Source organism: Balaenoptera musculus, chromosome 15 (genome assembly GCF_009873245.2).
Source record: "Balaenoptera musculus isolate JJ_BM4_2016_0621 chromosome 15, mBalMus1.pri.v3, whole genome shotgun sequence".
In the NCBI taxonomy this organism is placed as follows: domain Eukaryota; kingdom Metazoa; phylum Chordata; class Mammalia; order Artiodactyla; family Balaenopteridae; genus Balaenoptera; species Balaenoptera musculus.
Window position 1 is genome coordinate 53,453,883 of NC_045799.1, and position 24,299 is coordinate 53,478,181.

General features: G+C 51.3%; 1 protein-coding gene across 1 annotated transcript in view; it reads left to right on the forward strand.

The window, feature by feature from the left end:
- SEC14L5 (SEC14 like lipid binding 5) overlaps positions 1–24,236 on the forward strand; it is a 39,807-nt gene extending 15,571 nt beyond the window's left edge. The window contains exons 2-15 of the mRNA XM_036827440.1: positions 327–476; positions 895–1,026; positions 3,316–3,444; positions 4,023–4,215; positions 7,813–7,925; positions 10,088–10,277; positions 11,841–11,929; positions 12,023–12,093; positions 13,691–13,862; positions 17,448–17,582; positions 18,356–18,490; positions 18,953–19,180; positions 20,529–20,707; positions 22,995–24,236. Coding sequence (XP_036683335.1) covers positions 327–476; positions 895–1,026; positions 3,316–3,444; positions 4,023–4,215; positions 7,813–7,925; positions 10,088–10,277; positions 11,841–11,929; positions 12,023–12,093; positions 13,691–13,862; positions 17,448–17,582; positions 18,356–18,490; positions 18,953–19,180; positions 20,529–20,707; positions 22,995–23,100 — 2,022 coding nt within the window. The 3' untranslated portion in view covers positions 23,101–24,236. The remainder of the gene's footprint in view (positions 1–326; positions 477–894; positions 1,027–3,315; positions 3,445–4,022; positions 4,216–7,812; positions 7,926–10,087; positions 10,278–11,840; positions 11,930–12,022; positions 12,094–13,690; positions 13,863–17,447; positions 17,583–18,355; positions 18,491–18,952; positions 19,181–20,528; positions 20,708–22,994) is intronic.
- Positions 24,237–24,299: the final 63 nt, after the last annotated feature.

The following is a 24,299-nucleotide window of genomic DNA, read 5'->3' on the forward strand; positions in this document are numbered from 1 at the left end:
ATAAAAGACAAAAAATTAAATAAAATGCCCCAAGCTAGCCCACTCTACCTTCCCAGGGCAAAAACTCAAATGTAGAGTCAAAACGTGATTTGCCAAGTCATAGCTCAGGCACTCCTGCGTCACTGCTCTAGAACAGATGTTAAGACGGTGGTCTTGGTAATACAGGCAGTGGTCACTGCTCTTTCCACAGGCCAGGACGCTCTTCTCTTCTCTGGACACCCCCTCTCGGAATTGAGACAACAGCCCAGGGAGGGCTGGAAGGAGAAGGGTTGTGCTCCGGCTGCCCCCAGCCCCCTTGGCGCTCACCCCCGCCCCTCTGTCCCCAGGCCTATGAGAAGCGCTTCCCCACCTGCCCGCAGATTCCGGTCTTCCTGGGCAGCGAGGTCCTACGCGAGTCCCGCAGCGCCGACGGGGCGGTGCACTTGGTGGAGCGGAGCTGCCGGCTGCGCGTGGAAGCCCCGCGGCTGTTGCGGAAGGTGGGCGCGGAGAGGGTCCTGGAGAACCGGGGACCCCGCAGGGGAGGGGACCGGACGGGTGGTGGGGGATGGCGGGCGGGGGACCTGGGACCAGGGGGTGCTTTCAGGCGTTGGGGTGAGTGTGTATTGGTACCCGGAGGGCGCTCTGGGCTGGGGGCCTCCCCTGTCCAGGAGAGATGAGGGCCGGGAGGCTGGGCTGAGACTGTAGGAGGACCAGGGCCAAGAGGGAGTCCCGGGGTCCAGGAAGTCGGGGGAAGGGGGAAAAGTCGGGGATCCGGGCTCTGGCTGGTGGGCAGGCGCGGGACGGGGTCCCGGGGGTCCCGGGGTCCGAGGGTGACAGGGGCCAACCCTCCGGGTTCACGCCCCCAGCTGCCACCTCACGTCCAGCACGCACGTCCCTGCTGCCCTTTCCCTGCAGATTGCAGGCGTCGAGCACGTGGTCTTCGTGCAAAGAAACGTCTTGAACTGGAAGGAGAGGACTCTCCTCATCGAAGCACACAACGAGACCTTCGCCAGCCGCGTGGTGGTCAAGGAGAACTGCAGCTACACGGTGAGCAGCGGGCTGGAAGGCCCGGGATCCCGGCGCCCGCACCGGGCTGCGCGCTGACGTCCGTGCGGTCCCGCCCACTTCCTCCCACTTCCGCCCACTTCCGCCCTTCCACGGCGATGTCAGCTAGGATGCGGGACGCTCTTTCTATCAGCAGTTCACATACACAGCTGATATATACATGTATATGTATGTATTAGTTTAAGCAGTCTCAAAAACTGCTTGGGACATACTTACTAAAATATTATTCGTGTTTATCTGAAATTCAAGTGTGACTGGGCATCTTGTATTTTATTGGCTAAACCTGGCAACCCTGCCTCCCCACCCCCTTCATGAAACTGTGCCTCAGTTTCTTCACCTGTAAAATGAGGTTAATGATTGTACCTACCACATAGGTTGTGGTGAGGATTAAATGAAGTAAAATATCCGAACCCCTTAGAGCAGTGCCTGGCACATACTAAGTCCTGTATATGTGTTAACTTTTTATAAAAATTTTTACTGGAGTATAGTTGATTTACAATGTTGTGTTAGTTTAAGGTGTCCAGCAAAGTGAATCAGTTATACATATATCCACTCTTTTTTTTTTTTTTAGACTCTTTCCCATATAGGCCATTACAGAGAAATGAGTAGAGTTCATGTTAACTTTTAATATAATTAATGATAATTATTATTCTCCAGTACATACTGATTGAGCACCTACTATATGCCAGGCAACCTGACAAGTCCTGTGCACCCAGCAGTGGACCAATCTGCCTGACCATTGCCTTCACGGGACTTCCATTCCAGTGGGAGACACAGATGAGAAAAAAAAATCAATATATACTTACGACTTTGTCACAGTGCTAAGAAGGGATCCAGAATTACAGAAAATAAGAGGAGGTGACAGTGTCTTAGGTAACAGTGTCCCCCAGGCCTCTCCAAGGACATGCCGTTGAAGCTGAGATCGGAAGGTTGAGAGGGCTGGGAACAGAGTTCTGGAGGAGGAAACAGCATGTGTGAAGACCCTGAGGTGGATGAGCGAGGTCTGAGAATGGGGGCTGCGGGGTCCGAGTACTGCTGGCCTCGGGGCTGCAGTGAGGAGTTTGGAGGCATTTGCTGGGATGAACCCAGCTCTGCCACTTTCTTGCTGAGTGACACTGGGCAATTGCTTCCCCTCCCCGGGCCACCCTTCCATATCTGTAAAATGCAGCAGAACCCGCGTCACTGGGCACTGGGAGGAGCAAATGAGGTAACGCAGGTGAAGCCCCTTAGCTGACGCTACATCCCAGATGGTTGGCTCAAGGTGGTAACTCCAGGGTAAAAAATGTGGCCCATTACAGGTTTTTTTTTTTTTTTTTTTTTTTTAATTGGTTGTGCCGCGTGGCTTGCGGGATCTTAGTTCCCCGAACGGGGATCAAACCCGCGCCCTCTGCAGTGGAAGCGTGGAGTTCTAACCACTGGACTGCCAGGGAAGTCCCCTGGGTGTTTTTGATGTGTCTTTGCCCAGCCTCCTGTACGGGAGACCTTGCCTCATTCATCTGTCTGGTCCCTAGACACTTTGTGTGATGCCTCGTATACAGCAGGCATCCAGTAAATGCTCACTGCTTTTTCCTTCCACATTTTCAGCTCCTCTTGGAGCCTCCTGGAAACTGGGTCCAGGATGTTTACCTCTGGGGAGGTGTTGGTGGTAGTTTTTTATAAGTCACTTTTAGTGTAGTGTTTCTTAGAGTGAGTTCTGCCAACAGCTGGTGAGCAGTATCACCAAGGCTGCTTGTAAATACAGATTCTAAGGCCCTACCTTGGACCTGTTCAGCCCAGGCATCTGCATATTTAACAGATGCCCTGCTAATGCTTCTGCCCACGGAAGTTTGAGAGGCACTAAGCCTGGGTCTGCACAGTAGCTCTGTCCATGAAATTTGTCTTTGCTTACATATATATGCATATTTATTTATAATAAAGATATGATATATAAACACATATTTTTAAAATATAGTATTTATGTATAGTTTACTTATAATGATATATTAAATATGTTATTTAAATGTATCACTATGTACAATTTTTAAGGGATGAGAACATTGGTCTCACTTTCTTCTGGTCCCTCCTGAGAAGGCTCTCTGTTCTCTAAGGCTTTAGACCTTGCATTGTTCTGGGCAGGGCCCTTTGGTACTGCTGCTGCCCTTGGGTGTTGCCAGGCTGTGACGTACTGTCCACTGCATGCTCTGGCTGGTCCAGGTCGCCAAGAGAGCCCCCTGGGGAGGGCATGGCGTCTCCCACACTGAGACCATGTCACTGCCCCTGCCTGGCTTTCAGGTCCACCCTGAGAATGAAGACTGGACATGCTTTGAGCAATCTGCCTCGCTCGACATCCGGTCCTTCTTTGGCTTCGAAAGTGCCTTGGAGAAGATCGCCATGAAGCAGTACACAGCCAACGTCAAGAGGGTAAGAGACGGGTTCCATAGGTCATGCAGAGGAAGGTGCACAGACCTCAGAGCCTGCAGATCCCGATCTGCCACCCCAAGACCCTTAACCTTCCTCAGCCTCAGTCTCCTCATCCGTAGAATGGGTATTCTAATCAAAGTCATATCATATGAGATAATGGATGGAAAACACCCGGTCCATAATGGGGGCACCATAGTCATTGTCCCAAAGCTCCTAGGCTTGGGCAGTGAACTATCTAGACAGAGGGACATTGTGCGCTGCTTGGTTTAAAGATCTCAGACCCATCACTGAGTGGAGGCCTGTTAGTGTAGTGAAACAGGTGAACTTCATTTTAATAATAATATATTTTATCCACGTGTTATCAATATAAAACTTATTCGCGCGCTATTTTACAGTCCTCGTTTGGTACCATGTCTTGGAAATCTGGTGTGTATTTAACACTCCCAACACATGTCCCTTTGGACTGGCTGAATTTCAGCTGCTCAGTAGCCACATGTCAGGCTGGCTGGGGCCGGAGCCAGGTGGGGGCGACTTCCAGGCTGAACTCTGTGGTACTGATGTGTCTCTCTGACCTCCAGGGGAAGGAGGTGATCGAGCATTACCTGAACGAGCTCATCTCCCAGGGCACCTCTCACATTCCCCGGTGGACACCTGCCCCAGTCCCAGAGGAGGACACCCACTCCCAGGCTGGGCTGAGGGATCCTGGCTCCCTGGAGGTCTGCGGGCCTGGCAGCGCCCAGGGCCCTGCTCCCAAGATGGTCAGTACTGATGGTAGGTCTCAGCCAGCCAGCCGGGTCTGTTCTGGGGTCTGCAGCGTGTTTGCTCACTCTTGGGGGGAGGAGGTAGGGGTGGGGAGAGTTGCCAAGGGTCCCCTTGGTGTTGGGACTCAGCTTCCTCCCTCTCCGGGCTGCTTTGCCTTCTCTGTGCTCCAGCCCAAGAGCCAGAAGTGACTTATTTCTAGATCAGGAATTGACTGATCTGGTGCCTCAGGGCTTTCCTCTGTTTTATTCCTTTCCTCTGTTTTATTAATATTCTATATTAAATGAGTAATGCATGATCATGGTAGAAAAAAAACTGAAACTGCTCAGAAGATGTGAAGTAGGAAGTAAGACTCCTTTCCTCTTACTTGAGGCAACTACAGTTTTTCCTGAAATTATCTATATACGTACATAATATGCACACACGTGTATACACTCATACACACATGTGTAACCTACATTGAACAAATAAGAGCATATATACCTTCCATTCGATATTTTGCTTTTTTTTCACTTACTAATGTTGCTTGAACAGCTTTTTGTATCAGTGCATGTGTCTTGGCACTTTGCACTATTTTGTGGTGTGGTTGCACCATTATTTATTTATTAATAAAGATTTATTATTTTAGTTTTTTTTTAGCTAGTCTCCAATTGATGGACATGTAGATTGTTTCCATTCTTTTTTAAAATACAAATAATGTGGTACCTCTTTGTACTTAAGGTTTTAAAAAATATTTTCATGAGCATATATATATAACACCTAATTTTGAGTTGATTTGCTGAGTCAAATGTTATATGCAACTAAAATTTTGGTAGATTTACCAATTAGGTCTGCAAAGAGGTATAGTAGTTAATGTTCCCACCAAAAATGTGTAGCTGCATCTATTCCGGACTTTACCACAGCTACCCTGAGACTATTAGTAAATGTTTTAAACTTCTGAAGGGCAAAGAGTGACCAATGGTAGATTAGTGGCCATTTCTTTCTTTATGAGTGAGGTCGTTTTATTTTTTCATGTTTGGCAACTGTTTTTTCTTTTCTTTCTTTTTTTTTTTTTCTCTGTGAATTCCTGTTCTTGTCCTATGTCCATTCTCCTGTTTTTCCATCAATTTCTTATTGCCTTGTAAGAGCTCTTTGCATATTAAGGCAATTAGCCCTTTGTCATATTTCAGACTCTCATCGACATGGAAAATATTCACAATATAGTGTTAAAGGAAAAAACCTAGGACACACAATTGCACATGCCCCATGAATCCAGTTTTAACCATGTGCACTAATGCCCGCAATGACTGTTTTCTCTTTGGGACCACTGAAGTGTAAGCGCTTGCCTGACACAGAGATATGCCACAAAAATACATCTGGGGCTGTGTTTAGGGAGAACAAAATTCATTTGTTCAACAAATATTTATTCTGCACCAACTATGTGCACTAGATGGCTGCTGTTGTACATATGCTTTTAAAATATTAAATTTTTTTTTTTTTTAACTGCACTTCTTCTGCCCTTTTCTGTGCGCACACTCTGCGTGTCATGCCCTGTGCCCTCCCCATTTTGCACTAGGCCTTCCCTTCCCTTTCTGTCTGCGCTGTCCACCAGCAGAGCCAGTACTCAGGATGGCTGGAGGGAGGCAGGATCATGCCCCTTCCACCCTGCTCTGTGTCACTGAGCCTTTGTGCTCAGAAGGAGAAAGGGGCCTCACATCTGCCTGGAGGCCGGAAGGAAGCTGGCGTCTACTGCCTCCCTCGTGTTTCCTCCCTCATCCCCTCCTTGCCCCCTCCCTGTCTTCAGCATCTCCGCTTCTGACCACTCTGAGGTGTTGCAGGGTCTGGGCGGTCCCTCCACAGCATTCCTCCTGACTCTGTTTACTCAGGAGGCTACTGGTGCAGTTGCCATGACCACCAGCCCTGGGCTTTTTTTGTTTTGGAGGGAAACGCTGGGTCCTGCTGCTGGATGTGCAGACATTCTGTTTGTTTTCTTATTGTGCCTTCTGCACACAAAGAACAGTCTATACCCATGAAGGCTGCTCTTTGTGGACCATCTGCACCCAGGGCTGAGATGCTAAGATGCCGAGATGCCTCACCATGCCAGCCTCTGCCACCACAGCAGTTCAGAGTGGGCAACAGGACCTCAGCTCCGAGTCCCGCCTCTAAATGCCGGCACATGCTGACCTCAAACAGCCCAATTGTGTGAGACGGGATTGAACAGTGGGCATGATCCATGCAGCTCCCAGGCTGTATTTTGGAGTCAGGGCTGTGTCTACCCAAAACCTCGAACCCCACAAGGGGGCTGGGAGGTGGGAAGGCAAACAGAACTGGTACTTATCCGCTGCCTCCTTTATGCTGGGCACACCACAGGCATATTTACCTGTTTGAGTTACGGAACCTCTCTTGGCCTCAGTTTTTGTCTTCTCTAAAGTGGGAACAATAGTGACACCCGCCTCCCAGGGCTGTTGGGAGCTGGCTCAGATGACGCATGTCAGTAGACATGAGCTCATATTGTCAATAATCTTCAGAGGGTGGGAATTTTTTTTTTAATTGCAGTATAGTTGATTTACAATGTTTTACAATGATTTTTTTTTAACAACAAAAAATGATTTATTTGCAACACAGCCCAGTCCCCATCATTTCAATACAGCACGGGAGTAGGAAAGAGTCACACTGCAAGCATCACACTGCCAAGCTGCTGTACAGCAAAATGACTCAGTTATACACATATGAATTCTTTTTTTAATATTCTTCTCCATTATGGTTTATCCTAGGAGACTGGATATACTTCCCTGTGCTGTACAGTAGGACCTTGTTGTTTATCCATTCTAAATGTAATAGTTTGCATCTACCAACCCCAAATTCCCAGTCTATCCCTCTCCCTTTCCCCCTCCCCCTGGCAACCACAAGTCTTTTCTCTATGTCTGTGAGTCTGTTTCTGTTTTGTAGATAGGTTCATTTGGGTCATATTTTAGATTCCACATATAAGTGATATCATATGGTATTTTTCTTTCTCTTTCTGACTCACTTCACTTAGTAAGATAATCTCTAGTTGCATCCATGCTGCTGCAAATGGCATTATTTTGTTCTTTTTTATGGCTGAGTAATATTCCATTGTATATATATACCACATCTTTATCCAACCATCTATTGATGGACATTTAGGTTGTTTCCATATCTTGGCTATTGTGAATAGTGCTGCTGTGAACATAGGGGTGCATGTATCTTTTTGAATTACAGTTTTGTCTGGGTATATGCCCAGGAGTGGGATTGCTGGATCATATGATAACTCTGTTTTTAGTTTTCTGAGGAAGCTCCATACTGTTTTCCATAGTGGCTATATCAACTTACATTCCCAGAGGGTAGGAATTATCTTGTTTTCTGAGGGTCAAAGGGACATATCACTCAGCACAGTGAGATCCAGGCTTGCCCCAGCATGAGTTTTTAGAATCACCTTGGAAATGGGTTGGAAACACTAGAAGATCTGAAGACCAGTGGCTATTTGGTGAAAGGGTCACCATGCACTTGGAGCTACGTTTTGGATTCAAGGTGGCCAGTAAGGCAAGGGTTTCAGAAAGGGTAGACCATGCAGCATCTCCTGCTTGTCCTGAACCCCCTTTTCTCCTCCAGGGGACAAGCTGGATGCGGACTACATTGAGAGGTGCCTGGGCCATCTCACACCCATGCAGGAGAGCTGCCTGATCCAGCTGCGGCATTGGTTGCAGGAGACCCACAGAGGCAAGGTGGGTCAGGGCTGGGGCTGTAGCGACTCAGCCTCAGGCACAGGGGGAGGAAGGGCCAGGTAAGTAAGTCTGTGTAATCAGCAATGCAGGACACTTCTATTTTGCCTTCTTTTATTATATCCTGTCTCATGCATTCTGTACGTAGCACTGATAGCATGGTTTCCCATCCTCGGCATAGTTGACATTTGAGGACGGACAGTTCTTTATGGGGGGCCGTCCTGTGCACCATAGGGCATTGGGCAGTGTCCCTGGACCCCACCATGAGAGGTCAGGAGCTCTTCTTCCCCAGCTGTGACAACCAAAAGTGGCTCCAGACATCGCCAATGTCCCCTGGGGAGCACAGTCACCACACAGTCACTGTGTCACCACACAGTCACCGTGTTCACACAAAACCATGCATACTGTTCTTTTCTAAGAGATTTAATGATTTGCGAGGGTTGATTCTTGACTGCACATGGACTTTGCCTTTAGACTCTAAGCCCCACACATGAGTGTCCACCATGCATGGAGGTCCCAATCACGGGCCTGACCTTCAGCTCTGTTGAATAAGAGCTTCCAGCCTAGTCGTGAGTTGCTTGCCCTTCCTCCCCTCCACCCACCGGGGGGCAGACAAGGGAGTTACTTTAGTGTTGGGCTGGGATGTAACCTGTTTGCCTGTTTCCTCACCTGTAAAATGGGTACAATGTGAGCACACCCCCTGCCCCCGGAGTGAATTACAAGGGACAATCCACTCCGTGTCTGGCTCAGCACAGCACTCAGGAAAGTGCACTTTTTATGGGGGCTGGTTTTCCCTTGACTGTTGATACTTGCCTGATGGAAGGAAGGAGAGTGGTGGGCTTTAGCTTGTCACCTCTGCACATTAGTTAGAGTCTGGGTTATATGTGTTAGGAATGCAGATTGAATCAACCAGACAAAAAAAGCAGGGGTAGGGGTTTAATTGGCTCATATAACAAACTGTTAAGTGGGGTGTGTTAGTTTCCTGGGGCTGCTGAAACAAAATACCACAGACTGTGTGGCTCAAAGCAACAGAAAGTTATTCTCACAGTTCTAAAGGCCAGATGTCTGAAATCAAAGTGTCTACAGGGTTGGTTCCTTCTGGAGGCTGGGTGGGTTGGGGGGAATCCGTTCCAGTCCTCTCTCCTGGCTTCTGATGGCTGTCAGCAGTCCTTGGCGTGTAGATATGTCACTTCCAGTCTCTGCCTTTGTCTTCACGTGGCCTTCTCCCCTCTTTACATTCTGTGTCTGTGTCCAAATTTCCCTCTTATAATGACAGCAGACATTGGAGTAGGGCGCCCCCTAATAGAGTATGACCTCATCTTTACTAATTACTTCTACAGAGACCCTATCTCCAAATAAAGTCACATTCCGAGGTTCTGGGTGGACATGTTCTTGGTGGGACACCATTCAGCTGACCACACAGCCTGTCTCAGGGATGTCCCGAACCAGGACTTTTTTTTTTTTAATATTTATTTATTTATTTGGCTGCACCGGGTCTTGGTTGCAGCATGCAGGATCTTGTTAGTTGTGGCACGTGGGATCTTTAGTATGTGGGATCTAGTTCCCTGACTAGGGATCGAACCCGGGCCCCCTGCATTGGGAGTGCGGAGTCTTAGCCACTGGACCACCAGGGAAGTCCCACAAAACCAGGACTTAAATGCTGTTGGGACCCCTTAGTTCTTGTATCCGTTTATGTCTGCTTCATCCCCTCAGACACGCTTCCTTGTTGAGCTTGGATCTGTGGCTGCTTACAGCTTTCAGTCTCCCCTTTGCCTCCGTAGAGAAAGGGATTCATGCCCCTCTCTTCAGATGGAAAATTGTCTAAACGCTCTGATTGGCCTGGCATGGATTTAGTCCACCGGAGGCCGTGGGAGTGGGGTCCTGTGATTGGCAACGCTAACTAAAACCAACGTTGGTGTTGGGAAGGGGGCAGGAAAAGCAGTTCCCCAAGAGAAAAGAGATGTCACCCCCAGCACAGGAGGGGGAGGTTAGGAAGCCCAAACACAGACATTCACTGCAGTCCACCCTTGGCTGCGTCGTGGTTGAGTGTAACGTCCTTTTCTCGGCTAAGTGTTTGTCAGATAAGACAGGAGACTCATTTTCCAGTTTCACCGCCCGGCTTAGGGAATTCCATGCTAAAGGCTTTCTCCTCCTTCTCTTCTCAGATCCCCAAAGACGAGCACATCCTTAGGTTCCTGCGGGCTCGAGACTTCCACCTGGACAGGGCCCGGGAGATGCTGTGCCAGTCCTTGAGCTGGCGAAAGCGGCACCAGGTGGACCTCCTCCTTCAGACCTGGCGACCCCCTGCCCTCCTGGAGGAGTTCTATGCAGGGGGCTGGCACTACCAGGACATAGGTGCGTCTCTTTACCTACATAACATGGAGTGTACACTTGGGTCACTGTCAAATGCACGTTGAATGCCCCTTTTCATCTTAGCATCTTATTATTTTTCCTTTTGGCTCTTCTGGGCATCTGGAGATGCCTTTGAGGTGACAACCCAGCCGTGAAGGCGGAGCTGGAATAGACGTTTGGGCTGGAGACAAGCTGTTTCTCCCAGGGGCTGGGTCAGCCCACCATTACTTTTGGGCTGCATTAATACTGACTGAATTAGTGTCCTGGGGCTGCCTTAGCAGATTACCACAAACTGGGTGGCTTAAAGCAATAGCAATTTATCCTCTCATTGTTCTGGAGGCTAGAAGTCCAAAATCAAAGTGTCAGCAAGTCAGTGCTCCCTCCGAAGGCTCTGGGGGAGATCCTTCCTGCCTCTTCCAGCTTCTGGTGGCCTCAGGTGTTCCTTGGCTTGTGGCCATGTCACCCCAATCTCTGCGTCTGTCTTCACACAGCCTCCCCTCTCGGTATCTCTCTGTGTCCTCTCCTCATCTTTTAAAGACCCCGGGTCACTGGATTTAGGGCCCACACTGATACAGCATGATTTCATCTTGAGATCCTTAAGTAATCACATCAGCAAAGACCCTATTTCCAAATAAGGTCACATTCTGAGGTTCTGAATGGACATGAACTTTGGGGAGGACACTATTCAACCCACTACAAATATCATCTCTGGATTTTTGTATTAATCTGCCATTGACGCCAGCGCCTGTTATGCTTTTCAATGTCCTTTAGTTAAAAATTCATATGTGTTGATTAGGGCAAGTGCTTGAGTCTCCTGAAGAACCGGTTGACACGCTTGCTTTCAATATACAGTCGGTCTGTGTTATTCATGGATTCTGTATTTGTGAATTTGCCTACTCACTAAAATTTATTTGTAACTCCCAAATCAATACTCAGGGCGCTTTCACTGTCCTTCACGGACAGAGTGACGAAAAATCCGTGTCACCCGACGTGCACATCCATCCCCGGCTGAAGTTGAACAAGTGTCCTTCTGCCTCCTTGTTTCAGCTCCTACTGTAAATGAGTATCCTTTCTGCAGCCTATTTAGTGCCATTTTTTTTTTCGCATTTTGTGCTTTTTTGCGTTGATTTCGCATCGTGCAGAAGCACTGTGTTCCTAAGTGCAAGAAGGCTGTGACGCACCTTATGGAGAAAATTCATGTCAGATAAACTCCATTCAGGCACGAGTTACACTGCTGCTGGCCATGCGTTCAATGTTAATGAATCAACAATGTAAATTAAACAAGGTGTCCTCAAATAGAAACACACGCAGGACAAAGTTACCTACTGATCGATCGACTGACAAAAATGTCACGACCAGAGGCTGGCGGAAACTTAACCTCCTACTCCCCCCTTAGAAGCAGTGGTTCTGAGTTCCTTGATTCAGTGTTCGAGGTGACTTTATAGAAATTAACTACCGCAAATAACAAGAATTGACTGTACATATATAATATATATGAAGGGTTATGTAAAAGTATGTAATTCTGTTTCCCTTTTGTCCTCCACTTGCTCGGCCCCGCCCCCAAAGATGGCCGCCCCCTGTACGTCCTGCGTCTGGGCCACATGGACACCAAGGGCTTGATGAAGGCCACGGGGGAGGAGGTGCTGCTGCAGCATGTGAGTTGGGGTCCCCGCTCCTGGGAGCCCCCGGGGTTGCCTGCGGCTGGAGCAGCCAAGTGAACATTCGCCAGCACCTTCTCTGCCTTCCAGGTTCTTTGCGTCAATGAGGAAGGACAGAAGCGGTGTGAAGGGAACACAAAACAGTTTGGCCGTCCCATCAGGCAAGAACCCAGGCAGACTCCCCCAAACAGTAAAAACAGCCAAAGTGCACTGGGCATGGATGCCGTGCCAGGCAGCCTGCTAGATGCTTTACGGAACTGTCCTCACCTAACTCTTACAGTGACCCTACGAGGCAGGGACTCTCAGCATCCCTGTTCTTTATGGAGGGGAAACTGAGGCTCGGAGTGGTGAGGTCATCCAAGGCTGCTGAGCGGGGAAGGGGCAGAGCTGGAGTTTGAACCTGGTCCCATCTGGCTCGGGCTCACGGACTTTCTCCCCGTGCCATGCAGCCTCCTGGACTTGGCTTTTCGAGACCAGCTCTCCCACCCCAAGAGCCACCCTGCCAGTCTCCCAGGCAGGCGGACCTCGCAGGTGTCACGGCACATCCAGTGACCCACCGCCTCCTCGGGCTGCCCCAAACTCCTATTCCTGAGCTGAGTTTCCCACACCAGTCCTTACGGTGGCATTGCCCCCAAAGGCACTTAACCTTTCTGAGCTGTGGCTTCTGCTTCTGTAAACCCTTCCTAGGGTTTCTTTATGGCTTATCAAAAGCAATGACTTAATGGGAATTCCCTGGCAGTCTAGTGGTTAGCACTCGGCGCTTTCAGTGCTGGGGCCCGGCTTCAATCCCTGGTCAGGGAACTAAGATCCCGCAAGCCATGACTTTAAGAGGTGATGCAAACACCACATAGCACTTCCTGTGTAGCAGGGACTCTTCCAAGCTCCTTGAGTCATGTCACCCTACCACAGCCTACAAGGGAGGGACAGGCAGGACCTGCTACTGAAGTTTTTATCCTGAACTATCCTAATCTTTGTGCAAATTAAGTTCCTTTGCTATTTAGAGCTTTCCTAAAGGGGCGTCCATTGGGGTTGGAGTGGGGAATCGATCAATCAGCATCCTGGCCAGAAGCGGAATGCCCCCCAGATGGCTCAGATGACAGGGTGTCATGAAGGCACTCCTAGGAGTGGGTGGGCAAGGTGAAGGGAATGAAGCTGATGGACAGGCTCCCAGGGACCACTTGCTGCAGCCGAACAGTCATTTTCCTAATGAATTGGTTCTAATGAAATGGAGGCACAAAGAGGTTAAGTAACTTAGCCAAAGCCACACAGCACATGCCAGAGCTGGGATCTGAACCCAGGCCATCTGGCTCTGGAGTGTGTGCTCTATTTAGCAGTCAGCATCTTCTCAGCAATTAGTAGTAAAAACTGGCTTTTAATGAGCATGTGCTATGTGCCTGTCTCTGCAGAGAGCTTTACATAAACCATCTCATTCAATCCTAACAGTGGATGAGATGGGGACTGTTACTGTGATTGCCGCTGTCCTGATGAGGAAGTTGCCCGTGTCACACGGCTCTCAGGCACTTGAATTTGGGTGCTTAGCCTCGGTGTGCACACTCAGAACCTCCATGCCACGTGGCCTCCCCATGGTGGCAGGGTCCACAAGAGTGCCCTGTGGTCCCTGCCCCTTCCGCTCCCAGCGCTGCCTTACTGAGCCTCTCCCTCCATCCCTGTCTGTGGGCCCCCAGGTCCCTGAGGATGGTGTTGGGGGCCCTGGGAGGTGGCCGAGCGAGGTGGAGTGAGGGGGCCTCTTTGCCGCAGCTCCTGGACCTGCCTGGTGGACCTGGAGGGTCTCAGCCTGCGGCACCTGTGGCGGCCGGGGATAAAGGCCTTGCTGCGCATGATCGAGGTGGTGGAGGACAATTATCCTGAGACCCTGGGCCGGCTGCTCATCGTGCGAGCCCCCCGCGTCTTCCCTGTGCTCTGGACGCTGGTAAGAAAGAGCAGGAGGCTGAGACGGGACGGGGTCCCTCTGTGAGCTGCTCCGCCCGATTATCCTGCATTGTTTCCTCTAATGACCAGCTTTATGGAGATATAATTCATTTCCATAAAGTTCACCCTTTTGGGAGTTCCCTGGTGGCCTAGTGGTTAGGATTCTGGGCTTTCACTGCCCTGACCCGGGTTCAGTCCTTGGTCGGGTAACTGAGATCCTGTAAGCCACGTGGCGCAGCCAAAAAAAAATCAAAAACAAACAAAAAGTTCACCCTTTTAAAGTACAGAATTCAGTGGTTTTTAGTATACTCACAGAGTTGTGTCAACCATCACCACCAGATAGTTCTAGAACATTTTCATCACCCCAAAAAGGAAGCCCCGTCCCCATTAGCAGTTCCTCCCCATTCCTCCTGCCAGCCCCCTGCAACCACTCATCTACTTTCTGTCTCTGCGGATTTGCCTGTTCTAGCTATTTCATGTAAGTGGAATCATACAATATGAGGCTTTTTGTGTCTGATTTCTCTCACTTAGCATAATGATTTCAGGGTCATCCATGTTGTAGCAAGAATCAGTTCTTCATTCCTTTTCATGTCTGGATAATATTCCATTGTATGGGTGGACCACATTTTACATATCTACTGTCCTGCTTCGTGGACGGGAGAGCCACACTTAGAATTGTATAACGTTCCTGGGACTCCTGTGAGCTGATTCCGAAGAGCGTTGGGATCCTGTGCTATTGGGATTTTAAAACTTTTTGCCCACAACCCACTTTATGTTGCCACCTGGTCCCCTCGTGTGGCTCGTGCCTACACACACCCGAAACAACAGATTCTCAAGTGACGGTGATCGTAACTATTTACAGCATGCTCTTCGCTGTTCTTTTCTAGTCCACTCCACTCCAGATAGGCTAGTCACAGTACCAAGTTGATTTCACAGCCACTACCGGGTTGTCACTTGCAGCTGAAAACCACTGCCCCGAGGCCTTGCTCCCGAAGTGTGGTCTGCAGGCCAGAGCAATGTCAGGTCCCTCTCCATCCTACAGACTCGGGGTCAGCATCTTACCGAGTGTCCTCGGGATTCGGTGCCTGGGAAAGCCTGAGAATCTCTGCTGTACCTAGAGGTTCAATCAGGGTAGATTTGTGAGTTGAAAGTTAAATGGATTCAGTGTTTAACTAAGCGCCTGCTGTGTGCCAGGCACCTCTCCAGGCCCTGGGGATGCAGAGTGTGTACCCCTGTGTCACGGGGTGTGTGTGGGAGAGAAACCCGATAGCCCCATGTGAGTAACTGCTTCACGATGCCCTGTGACATGGGCTTGGGGACGTTCAGGGTTCTTGGGGAGACTAAGTCAGGGGGCGATGGGGGTGTATAATTTAGACTGGGGAGCTGAAGATGCTTCCACTGAGAAGGTGACATGGGTTGAGACCTGAGGAAGGAGTGGGAGTCAAGCGGGAGAAGGGCGGGAGGAAGGGTGTGGTGGGTAACCTGCACAGCACGGACAAAGAAAGGCCTGGAAGCAGGACCTGGCTGGGTGCTTCTGAGGGACTGAAAATCCAGTGGCCAGAGGAGGCTGGGAAGATGCTCAGGGCCCAGTGCCTGCTGAGTCCAGGCTGTGGCGAAGATGGGACCTTGTCCTGGGGCAGTAGGGAGCCATGGCAGGACTGTTGGAGGAGAGGACATGAGCAGACTTCTGGGGCAGAAGGTTCCCTAGCTTCTGGGCTGCTTTACAGCTCTGCTGGGGATGGGCTGGGGAGCAGGAGCTGTGGGAGGCACAGGCAGGATCTGCTGCTGTAGCATTTTATCTTGAAATATCCTGATCTTTGTGAAAACTAAGTTTCTTTGCTGTCTGGAGATTTCCTAAGAAGATGCACATCAGGTGCAGGTGGGAGCCAGTCGGTCGGGGTCCTGGACAGAAGCAGATTCACCCAGGTGACTCCAGTGGGGGTGTGACACACCAGAACTCCTCGCAGGGGTGTGGGCAGGATGGGGAGGCCCCAGGGGCTGGCCGCTGCCATAAGCCCTGACTACCCCAGGGCTGGAGGGACACGAGGAGGGAATGTCCTTGTTACCGGAGCCCTGAGAAAGCTGCAGCAGGTGAGGGTGGCGGCTGCCAGGGGCACTGGAGCAGGGAAGACGCACCCACTTCCCATCTCCTGCTGCCCCCGCCCCCCTTCCCCCACTGCCCACACCAGATGAAAGCCAGTGCACAGAGCCAGGTTGCTGAGGCCCACAGGGACCACCTCCCGGGGTGGGGGCTGAAGGAGTGTGACCCACGCAGGTGGGATTTCTAGTTCCCAAATGATTTTTTAAAAATATTTATTTGTTTAGGCTGCACCGGGTCTCAGCTGCAGCACACGGGGTCTTTGTTGCAGCATGTTTAGTTGCGGCATGCAGACTTCTCAGTTGCAGCATGCATGTGGAATCTAGTTCCCCGACCAGGGATTGAGCCCAGGCCCCCTGCATTGGGAGCACGGAGTCTTACCCACTGCACCACCAGGGAAGTCCCCTAAATGATCTTTTGCCTGTGGCATTCCGTGCTGAATTGGCTTGTGCTCTACTGTGCTAAGTGCCTTCCTCCCTCCCTCCCTCTCTCCCTTCCTTTCTTCCTTCCCCAACTATTTCCTGAGTCAGACACCACCCCAGTATTGGGATGCCATGAAAAACCAGATTGACGTGCAGCTTAGAGCTTGGAGTTGAAATACTTTCAATCTGGGATAAACAAAACATGGTCATCCACACAATGGAATATTATTCAGCCATGAAAAGGGAGTTCTTTTGTTTTCTTTTTTATGTTTTTAATTAATTTTTATCGGAATATAGTTGATTTACAGTGTTGTGTTAGTTTCTGCTGTACAGCAAAGTGAATCAGTTGTACATATATGTATATCCACTCTTTTTTAGATTCTTTTCCCATATAGGTCTTTACAGAGTATTGAGTAGAGTTCCCTGTGCTATACAGTAGGTTCTTATTAGTTATCTATTTTATATATAGTAGTGTGTATATGTCAATCCCAATCTCCCAATTTATCCCTCCCCCACCATTTCCCCCTTCGTAACCATAAGTTTGTTTTCTACATCTGTGACTCTGCTTCTGTTTTGTAAATAAGTTCATCTGTACCACATTTTTAGATTCCACATACAAGTGATATATTTGTCTTTCTCTCTGACTTACTTCACTCAGTATGACAATCTCTAGGTGACAAGGGAGTTCTGACTCATGCCACAACGTGGTTGAACCTTGACAACATGACGCTCAGTGAAAGAAGCCAGTCACAAAAGGCCACATGTTGTGTCATCCCATTTCTATGAAATCTCCAGAATAGGCCAAAAAAAAAAAAAAAAAAAAGAGCATATTGGTGGTTTCCAGGGGCTGAGGGGAAAGGAAAGGGGAGTGACTGCTAACGGGTCTGAGGTTTCCTTTTGGGGGGATGAAAACGTCTTGGAATTCGAGGTGATGGTTGCCCAACATAGTGAAAGAACTAAAAGCCATCGAATTGTTCACTTTAAAATGGTTAACTCTATGTTCTGTGAATTTCACTTCAATTAAAAAAAAGACCATGCTCCATCTTGCCTCATCTCCCCCTCTCAGATCAGCCCCTTCATCAATGAGAACACCAGACAGAAGTTCCTCATCTACAGCGGCAGCAATTATCAGGGCCCCGGAGGCCTTGTCGACTACCTGGACAAAGAAGTGATCCCTGACTTCCTCGGGGGAGAGTGCCTGGTAAGGCCCCAGCGGGCCCTGTGCTTACGGCACGGGGAGGGTCTGGGGCCTGGGAGAGGCAGGGCTGCCGATGGAAGGAGGCGGGAGGAGGGCAGGCCCTTTGTGTGTGCTCTGACCTGGGGAGGGCCTTGCTGGCTCTTTGGGGCAGAGCTTGTCCTCTCTGAAGGAGGGGCCTGACCTTCGTTCTTTCATACATAGTGAGCGAAACAGAAGTTTCCCAAAAGCTCAGAGACCAGGCCAGGCAAAGGCTTACCCCTCTGTATTCCCATCCAGGACGTTGCTAGGCAGCAGTTAGAGTTTAGCTGCTGGCTTTGCACCCTCTGCTGCAAGGGGAGGGGATTCAAATGTCCCAGCGGCCTGAACCCCAGAGCTGGTGTACCCAAAGGGACTTATCCCTAACCCACAGCCTCATGGCAGGCGATGATCAGGAAACTGCTTCCAGGAGAGGCGGCCCCAGACCCCCTTTTTCCCCCCAGACCACTTTTATTGCCTGCCCTGGGGGGTGAGATGATAGGCAGGGGTGACCCTATCTCATGACTGTGGGAGGGCAGGCCTTTTCCTTTCTCCAACAGAAATCTCAAACAGCAAGCTTTCATGATTTCAGGGTAAAGAGAGACGTTTCCTAGGAATTTTGCCAGGCTTACCCAGGCCTCCCCAATGGTCAGGATATGTATGCATGTTGTAAGTGTGGCTTCAGGGGTCACAGAGCACCTTTCTGTGGGTCAGCCAGGCCTGGCTGGGCCCTGACTGTCTCTGGTGTCTTTGTCCCCCAGTGTAACGTCCCTGAAGGAGGGCTGGTCCCCAAGTCCCTCTATCTGACGGAAGAGGATCAGGAACACAGAGACCAGCTGCGGCAGTGGAGAGAGACCTACCAGGCGGCCAGTGTGCTCCGTGCGGCCCCGCATGAGGTGCCGGGGTCCTGGCCTGGGAGGGCCTGCTGGGCTGGGTGTCATCTTAGGTCAGGGACCCTGAAGTGGGGTCTGAGACGAGAGTTCTTGTGCCAGTGATTTGCAGAGGCTGAGGGCTCAGGAGAAACCTGTAAGGAGGGCGGGGGCAGAAGCTAAGCCAAGAGCCGGTTTCAGCCACCGTCTAGCCCAGCCTGATCCACGAGGAGAGCATGGCAGGGGGCCAGGCTTTTGTACCCTCACATCAGCCAGTCATTGGCTGTGGGTCACCCTGCTTCAGGGTGGATCCTCCCGGGCATTTCAGACAGAGGTGGGTCTGTTTGTCCAGAGCAATTCTTGGACTTGGGGTCGGGGCTGAGGGAATGGAGACCGGGGTGGGCACCCACACCCCTGCAGCCCACTTCCCCACCCCAGCCCCCGCCAGACTGGACGTTCAGACCTCACCTGTCACCTGTCCCCACGTAGGTCGCAGTGGAGATTCTGGAGAGGGAGTCAGTCATCACCTGGGACTTTGACATCCTGCAAGGGGACGTGATGTTCAGTCTGTACCACACCAAGCAGGCGCCCAAGCCAGGCCCCCGGGAGCCTGGGGCCAGGGCTGGCGGGCAGCTGACAGACAAAGGCTGGGCCCTGGGTGCAGATTACAGCCGTGTGGAGGCCCCCCTCATCTGCCGGGAAGGGGAGAGCATCCAGGTTCTGTTTTTTTTTTTTTTATTTATTTATGTATTTATTTTTTTGCCCGTGTTGGGTGTTCGTTGCTGTGCGTGGCTTGTCTCTAGTTGCGGCGAGTGAGGGCTACTCCTCCGTTGCGGTGCGCGGGCTTCTCATTGTGGTGGCTTCTTTTGTTGCGGAGCACGGGCCCTAGAGTGCGTGGGCTTCAGTAGTTGCAGTGTGCAGGCTCTAGGGCGCATGGGCTTCATTAGCTGTGGCTCGCAGGCTCTAGAGCGCAGGCTCAGTAGTTGTGGCGCACGGGCTTAGTTGCTCCGAGGCATGTGGGATCTTCCCGGACCAGGGATCGAACCCGTGTCCCCTGCACTGGCAGGTGGATTCTTAACCACTGCGCCACCAGGGAAGTCCCCAGGTTCTGTTTTTTGGTTCATTTATTCATTCATCACTCAGGACTGAGTGTCCACTGTGCGCTGGGTTCTGGGGATACAGCAATGGACAAACTGGACCTGGTCTCTGGCCTCAGAGACCCTGCGGGACAGTTGGGGAGAAAGACAGATTCTGGCAGGACCCCATCCTCAGAATCCCGAGACTCTTGTCAAAGATGCAGGTTGTTGGGGCCCACAGCAGGAGGGCCGGCTCAGAACCTCTGGGCGTGGGGCCTGGTGTCTGTATCCCTCACCTCTCACCGTGATTCCTTATGCACAAATTTTCAGAACCCAGGCAGCAGAGAAACTGTAGGTCTGGGAACAGCACTCGGACGTGTCACCAGAACATGAGCCACCCCTGCTGACCCCCACATTCTCCATGAGGCCGGTGCTTGCAGGTCAAACATCACCGGCCTCAAACACACACGCACACATGCACGCACTGGCGAGCAGTGCAGATCTTACTGGAGGCTTCCTAAGGGAATTGAGCAGACAGCTGTCACATCATACACCAGCACCCCCGCCCCAGGGTCCCACTGAACATCCCAGCCCTTTTTCAAAGTTGCTCTTCTTATAAAAACTAACACCCTCCTTTCTTGCTGTTCCTCTGCCCTCAACAAACTCTAAGCACATTTAAGCTCCCTTTCCAGGTCTCCTCAATTTGTAAATCCCACTCGGCAGGACAAGAGCCCAACAAAATCCAGGTGTTTAACCAAACCACACCTCTGTTGTCCTATAGGCGCACCCCCTAGGCCTCGACCCCCACCCCCCCCTTCCCGATTAAGAGGAAGGCTCTCAATTGCCAGGGATATGGGGTAACAGCAGAGGAGAAGCAAAGGTGGCTTTGGGACACCCCAAAAGGAAGGATTTGCTGGTGGACTGGTTTAGAAAGGGGCTCCTGTCTCCTGGTGGACCAGGGCCTCAGGCGTGTGGCTGCTGTGTTTCAGGGCTCCCACGTGACCCAGTGGCCTGGCGTCTACCTGCTCCAGTGGCAAATGCACAGCGCCCCTGGCCACATGGCCTGCAGCCTCCCGGGCGTGGAGGATGTCCTGATGGCCCTGCACAGCCCTGGCCCCAGGTGCAAACTCCTCTACTACTACGAGGTGCTGGCGTCTGAGGACTTCAGGTACGAGGGGCCCTGGACTCCCCTCCAGGCCAGGCCCACAGCACGCCTGAGGCCACTTTCTTCTGGGCTAGGGACACTGGATTCACCTCCTCTACTTGCCCTCAAGCTTCTCCAGGGGTGGGGCCCTGGCATGGGTGTTGTTAAACTTGCCAGTGGCTCAACACCTTTTCATGAGCGATCAGACCACTATGCTGCTTCAGCCTCAGCTGCAGAACCTCCCCTTCAAATGAAACGATGGACAGAAGCCTAACATACCAGATTGATTGGTGGGGGTAGAAGGGGAGCCTGAGCCCTCCTATTTGTACCTCCCCTCACTCCTAGAATTCCATAAAACTGGGTTTGGACTGCTCTAGAACATTCTAGAATAATGCCTCACAGACGACTCTCTCCAAGTGTTGCTGTCAGAGGGACAGGGAAGTGTAGTGTTTAAGACCTCCAGCACTTCCTCGTTGCTCTGTGACCTCAGGCAAGTCACTTTAGTTCTCTGAGCCCCAACTGTTAAATAGGAGCCCCTACGTCATGGGGTTGTCCTGAGGATGAGATGGTTGGGGAAAGCCTGCCCTTCACCTGAGCATACAGTAAGCACTCAATAGTGGTTTCTTCCAGACCTCGTGTTTTATCTTTTAAAAACAAGTGTGATCTTGCATCCTGCTTCGTGATATATCTGTGTAGTTTCCTTCTAAAAATGACGCTTTAAATTCTTTACCAATGAGTAAATTTGAGGCTCCAAGAGGGCATTGAGTCTGGACCCATATCCAAGGCAGAGCTCCAGGGATCCTAGGGGCACATGCAGGTGGCACAAGAAATGCTGGACCTGGGAATTCCCTGGCGGTCCAGTGGTTAGGACTCCGCGCTTTCACTGCCGAGGATGTGGGTTCAATCCTTGGTCGGGGAACTAAGATCCCACAAGCTGTAAGCACACCCCCACCCCCAAGAAAGAAAAGAAATGCTGGGCCAGCATCTCTACTCCAAAGGGAGACCCAACAGGGTGTCAGAGGGTGGTGATTCCCTTTGGGAAGCAGCCTGTTTTGGCCATTGGGGCTCAGTGTGAGAGAGACTGAGGTCCAGAGGGACTCAGACACACAGACACCTGCATCTGGGGGCTGCTGCCTTTGAAAGGGCAGGTGGAGGCTGAGGGGTGGGCCAGATGCTGCTTGCCAGCCTGTCTTGTCTGGTCAGTGTGGGGGAACCTTGCTGCCCTGACCTTCAGTAGTGTCAAGAGAGAACCAGTTCAAGGCTGCTCTCAGTGGGCAACCAGTGGCCCTGGGGGGGACCAGACAGATAGGGTCTTCCATCATGGAGCAGGAGACCATGTAACCACACCCGAGCACCGATAGATGCCATGAAGTTATTCCAGCCTGGGGTCCTTGCTCAAGGTCACACTCCAGGAGGTGCTAGACGCCTTAACATAGGGCGCTGTCAGAACCCAGGACCAGGCCTGGCACAGGGTGGGCAGGGGTGCGGGAGTGTGGGGGAGGTGTCTGGGAAGTGACATTGGAGTTGAGATCTAGGCAGTGTGCACACGATCACCTGGAGGGCTCGTCAAGATGCAGACTCTGATTGTGCAGCTCTGGGGCGGGCCTGAGAGTCTGCAGCTCCAACAAGCTCCAGGAGACGCTGGTGCTGCTGGTCCCCAGACCACGCTTTGAGTAGCTGGGCCCTAAGGCTGCACTCTCCAACCCAGTAGCTCCTAGCCAAAGGTAACAATTTAAACATAGCGATTAGAGCTAAATAAAATTAAAAGTTTGGTTCCTGTTCACACTAGCCACATCTAGAATGCCCGGCAGCCCCATGTGGCCAATGGCAGCCGTGTTGGACAGCGCAGATATGGGACATCTGTTATTTGTCATAGGAGAAAGGTCTCCTGGACAGTGCTGCTCCGTAGTCTGGAGTGGGATTTGACTGGACAAATTGGGCAGGAGAAAAAGGCTTCTGGCAGCAGGTGCAGACACACAAGGCCCCAAGATGGGAGGCAGGTATCAGAGGAGCTGAAAGGAGGCGGAGAGGGGAGGCTGGAGATAACGGGGTCCCCTCTGGGCCATGCTAGGCCCCCGGGTCAGGGAAGCCCCTGAATGGTAGGTGGAAGGCTGGGCTCTTCTTACGGGGAAGGGGGTGCAGGGAAATGGGCTGGGCTTCGTTTCTCATCACAGCTTCACTTACTTTTCCCTCTGCACTTGCCCTCTGTGCCTGGGGCGGTTACCAGCCTTGTGGAAAGGGCCCTGGGGCCTCATTTGCACCCAGGCCTGTGTCACCACCAGAAGGCAACCTTTGTGTGCTCCCTCCCCAGGGGCTCCATGTCCAGCCTGGAATCCTGCAGCAGCCGCTTCTCCCAGCTCAGCAGCACCACCTCCTCCTCCAGCCAGTCCCACAGCAGCTCCCTGGTCTCCAGATAGTCAGGACCGAGCCCTGCGGGGCAGCCTGCTCGCCTCCCACATCCACAAGTATCCACGAGGCCTGGGACCGTGTGGGCTGCAGCCCTGGATCTGGACATAGCCAAAGTCGGGTTGGCTGGAGCCCCGTGGGCTCTTGAAGTGGTGAGAACAGAATCATCTCCGATGGGGCTTCGCGTACGAAAAGCCAAGGGGTGGGCTAACCACGTTCAGGTTTGGGGGCTCAGGGATGTCATCAGGCTCAGTGCCCCCCCCCCCACCACCTCTGGCTCTGCTTCCCTGGGGTAGCCTCCTTTCTCAGGGGCCTTCTAAGACTATTGGGGTTCCCCCCATAAGAAGCAGGAATGTTGGGTGTTCACCATAGCATCTAAACCCGTAGCGATGCCCTGGGTCCCAGGATATGCTGGTGAGCAGTTATATGAGTTACAGGCTCCACTTTGTGGGGGAGCCGCCTACCCTGGACTTGAAATTCATTTTCCCAGCACATCACTGGGCAGGCCTAACCCTGGCCACCCCTGACTTGAAGAGGGTGGGAAGGCCCAGCTTTTCTGCTGAGTTCCAGGCAGTGATAAAGCAGCTCTGGCTATCTTTATACTCTCTGGAGGTCCCTTTCTCTCCTGGGAATCTGTTTAATTGTAACTTTTTTGGTTGTAAGTCACCTCCCAGTGGCTTAAACAAAAAAGGGTGACCATTCATGGGTGCATATAACTGGCCAGTGTAGGAGGACTTGCTTCAGGTAAGGCTGGATCCAGGCTCTCAATGTGTCATCAGGACTCCCCTGTGGGGTGAGGGCTATGACTTTGCTGCAGCTGCCCTGGGGCAAATCTGACCCCCAGAACCAGCTCCAATATTGAAAGACTTTCCCCAAGTTCCTGCATGGGAGGGGTGTGGGTCTCCTTGGGGTCTGAGGACATTTCTCCTTTCATTTCCTGGGCCTGCAAAAAGGCAACAGGTCAGAGGTCACTACTGGCAGCCTGCAGTCTGATCTGGCCTGCTTTTAGTGTTTTTGTTTTTTGCCTAAACAAAAGGTTTAAAAATTGGGGCATTTCACACAGAAATCAGGATTTACAGCTTCACTTAGGCATATAGGAGTGTTGGCCAAACAGAGCCACTATTGCTGTGTAAAAGACAACACAGCTGTGCCCCTGGATGGGGCCACCCCAGCCCCCACCCCTCTCTATCAACCCACCCCTAGCCCACAT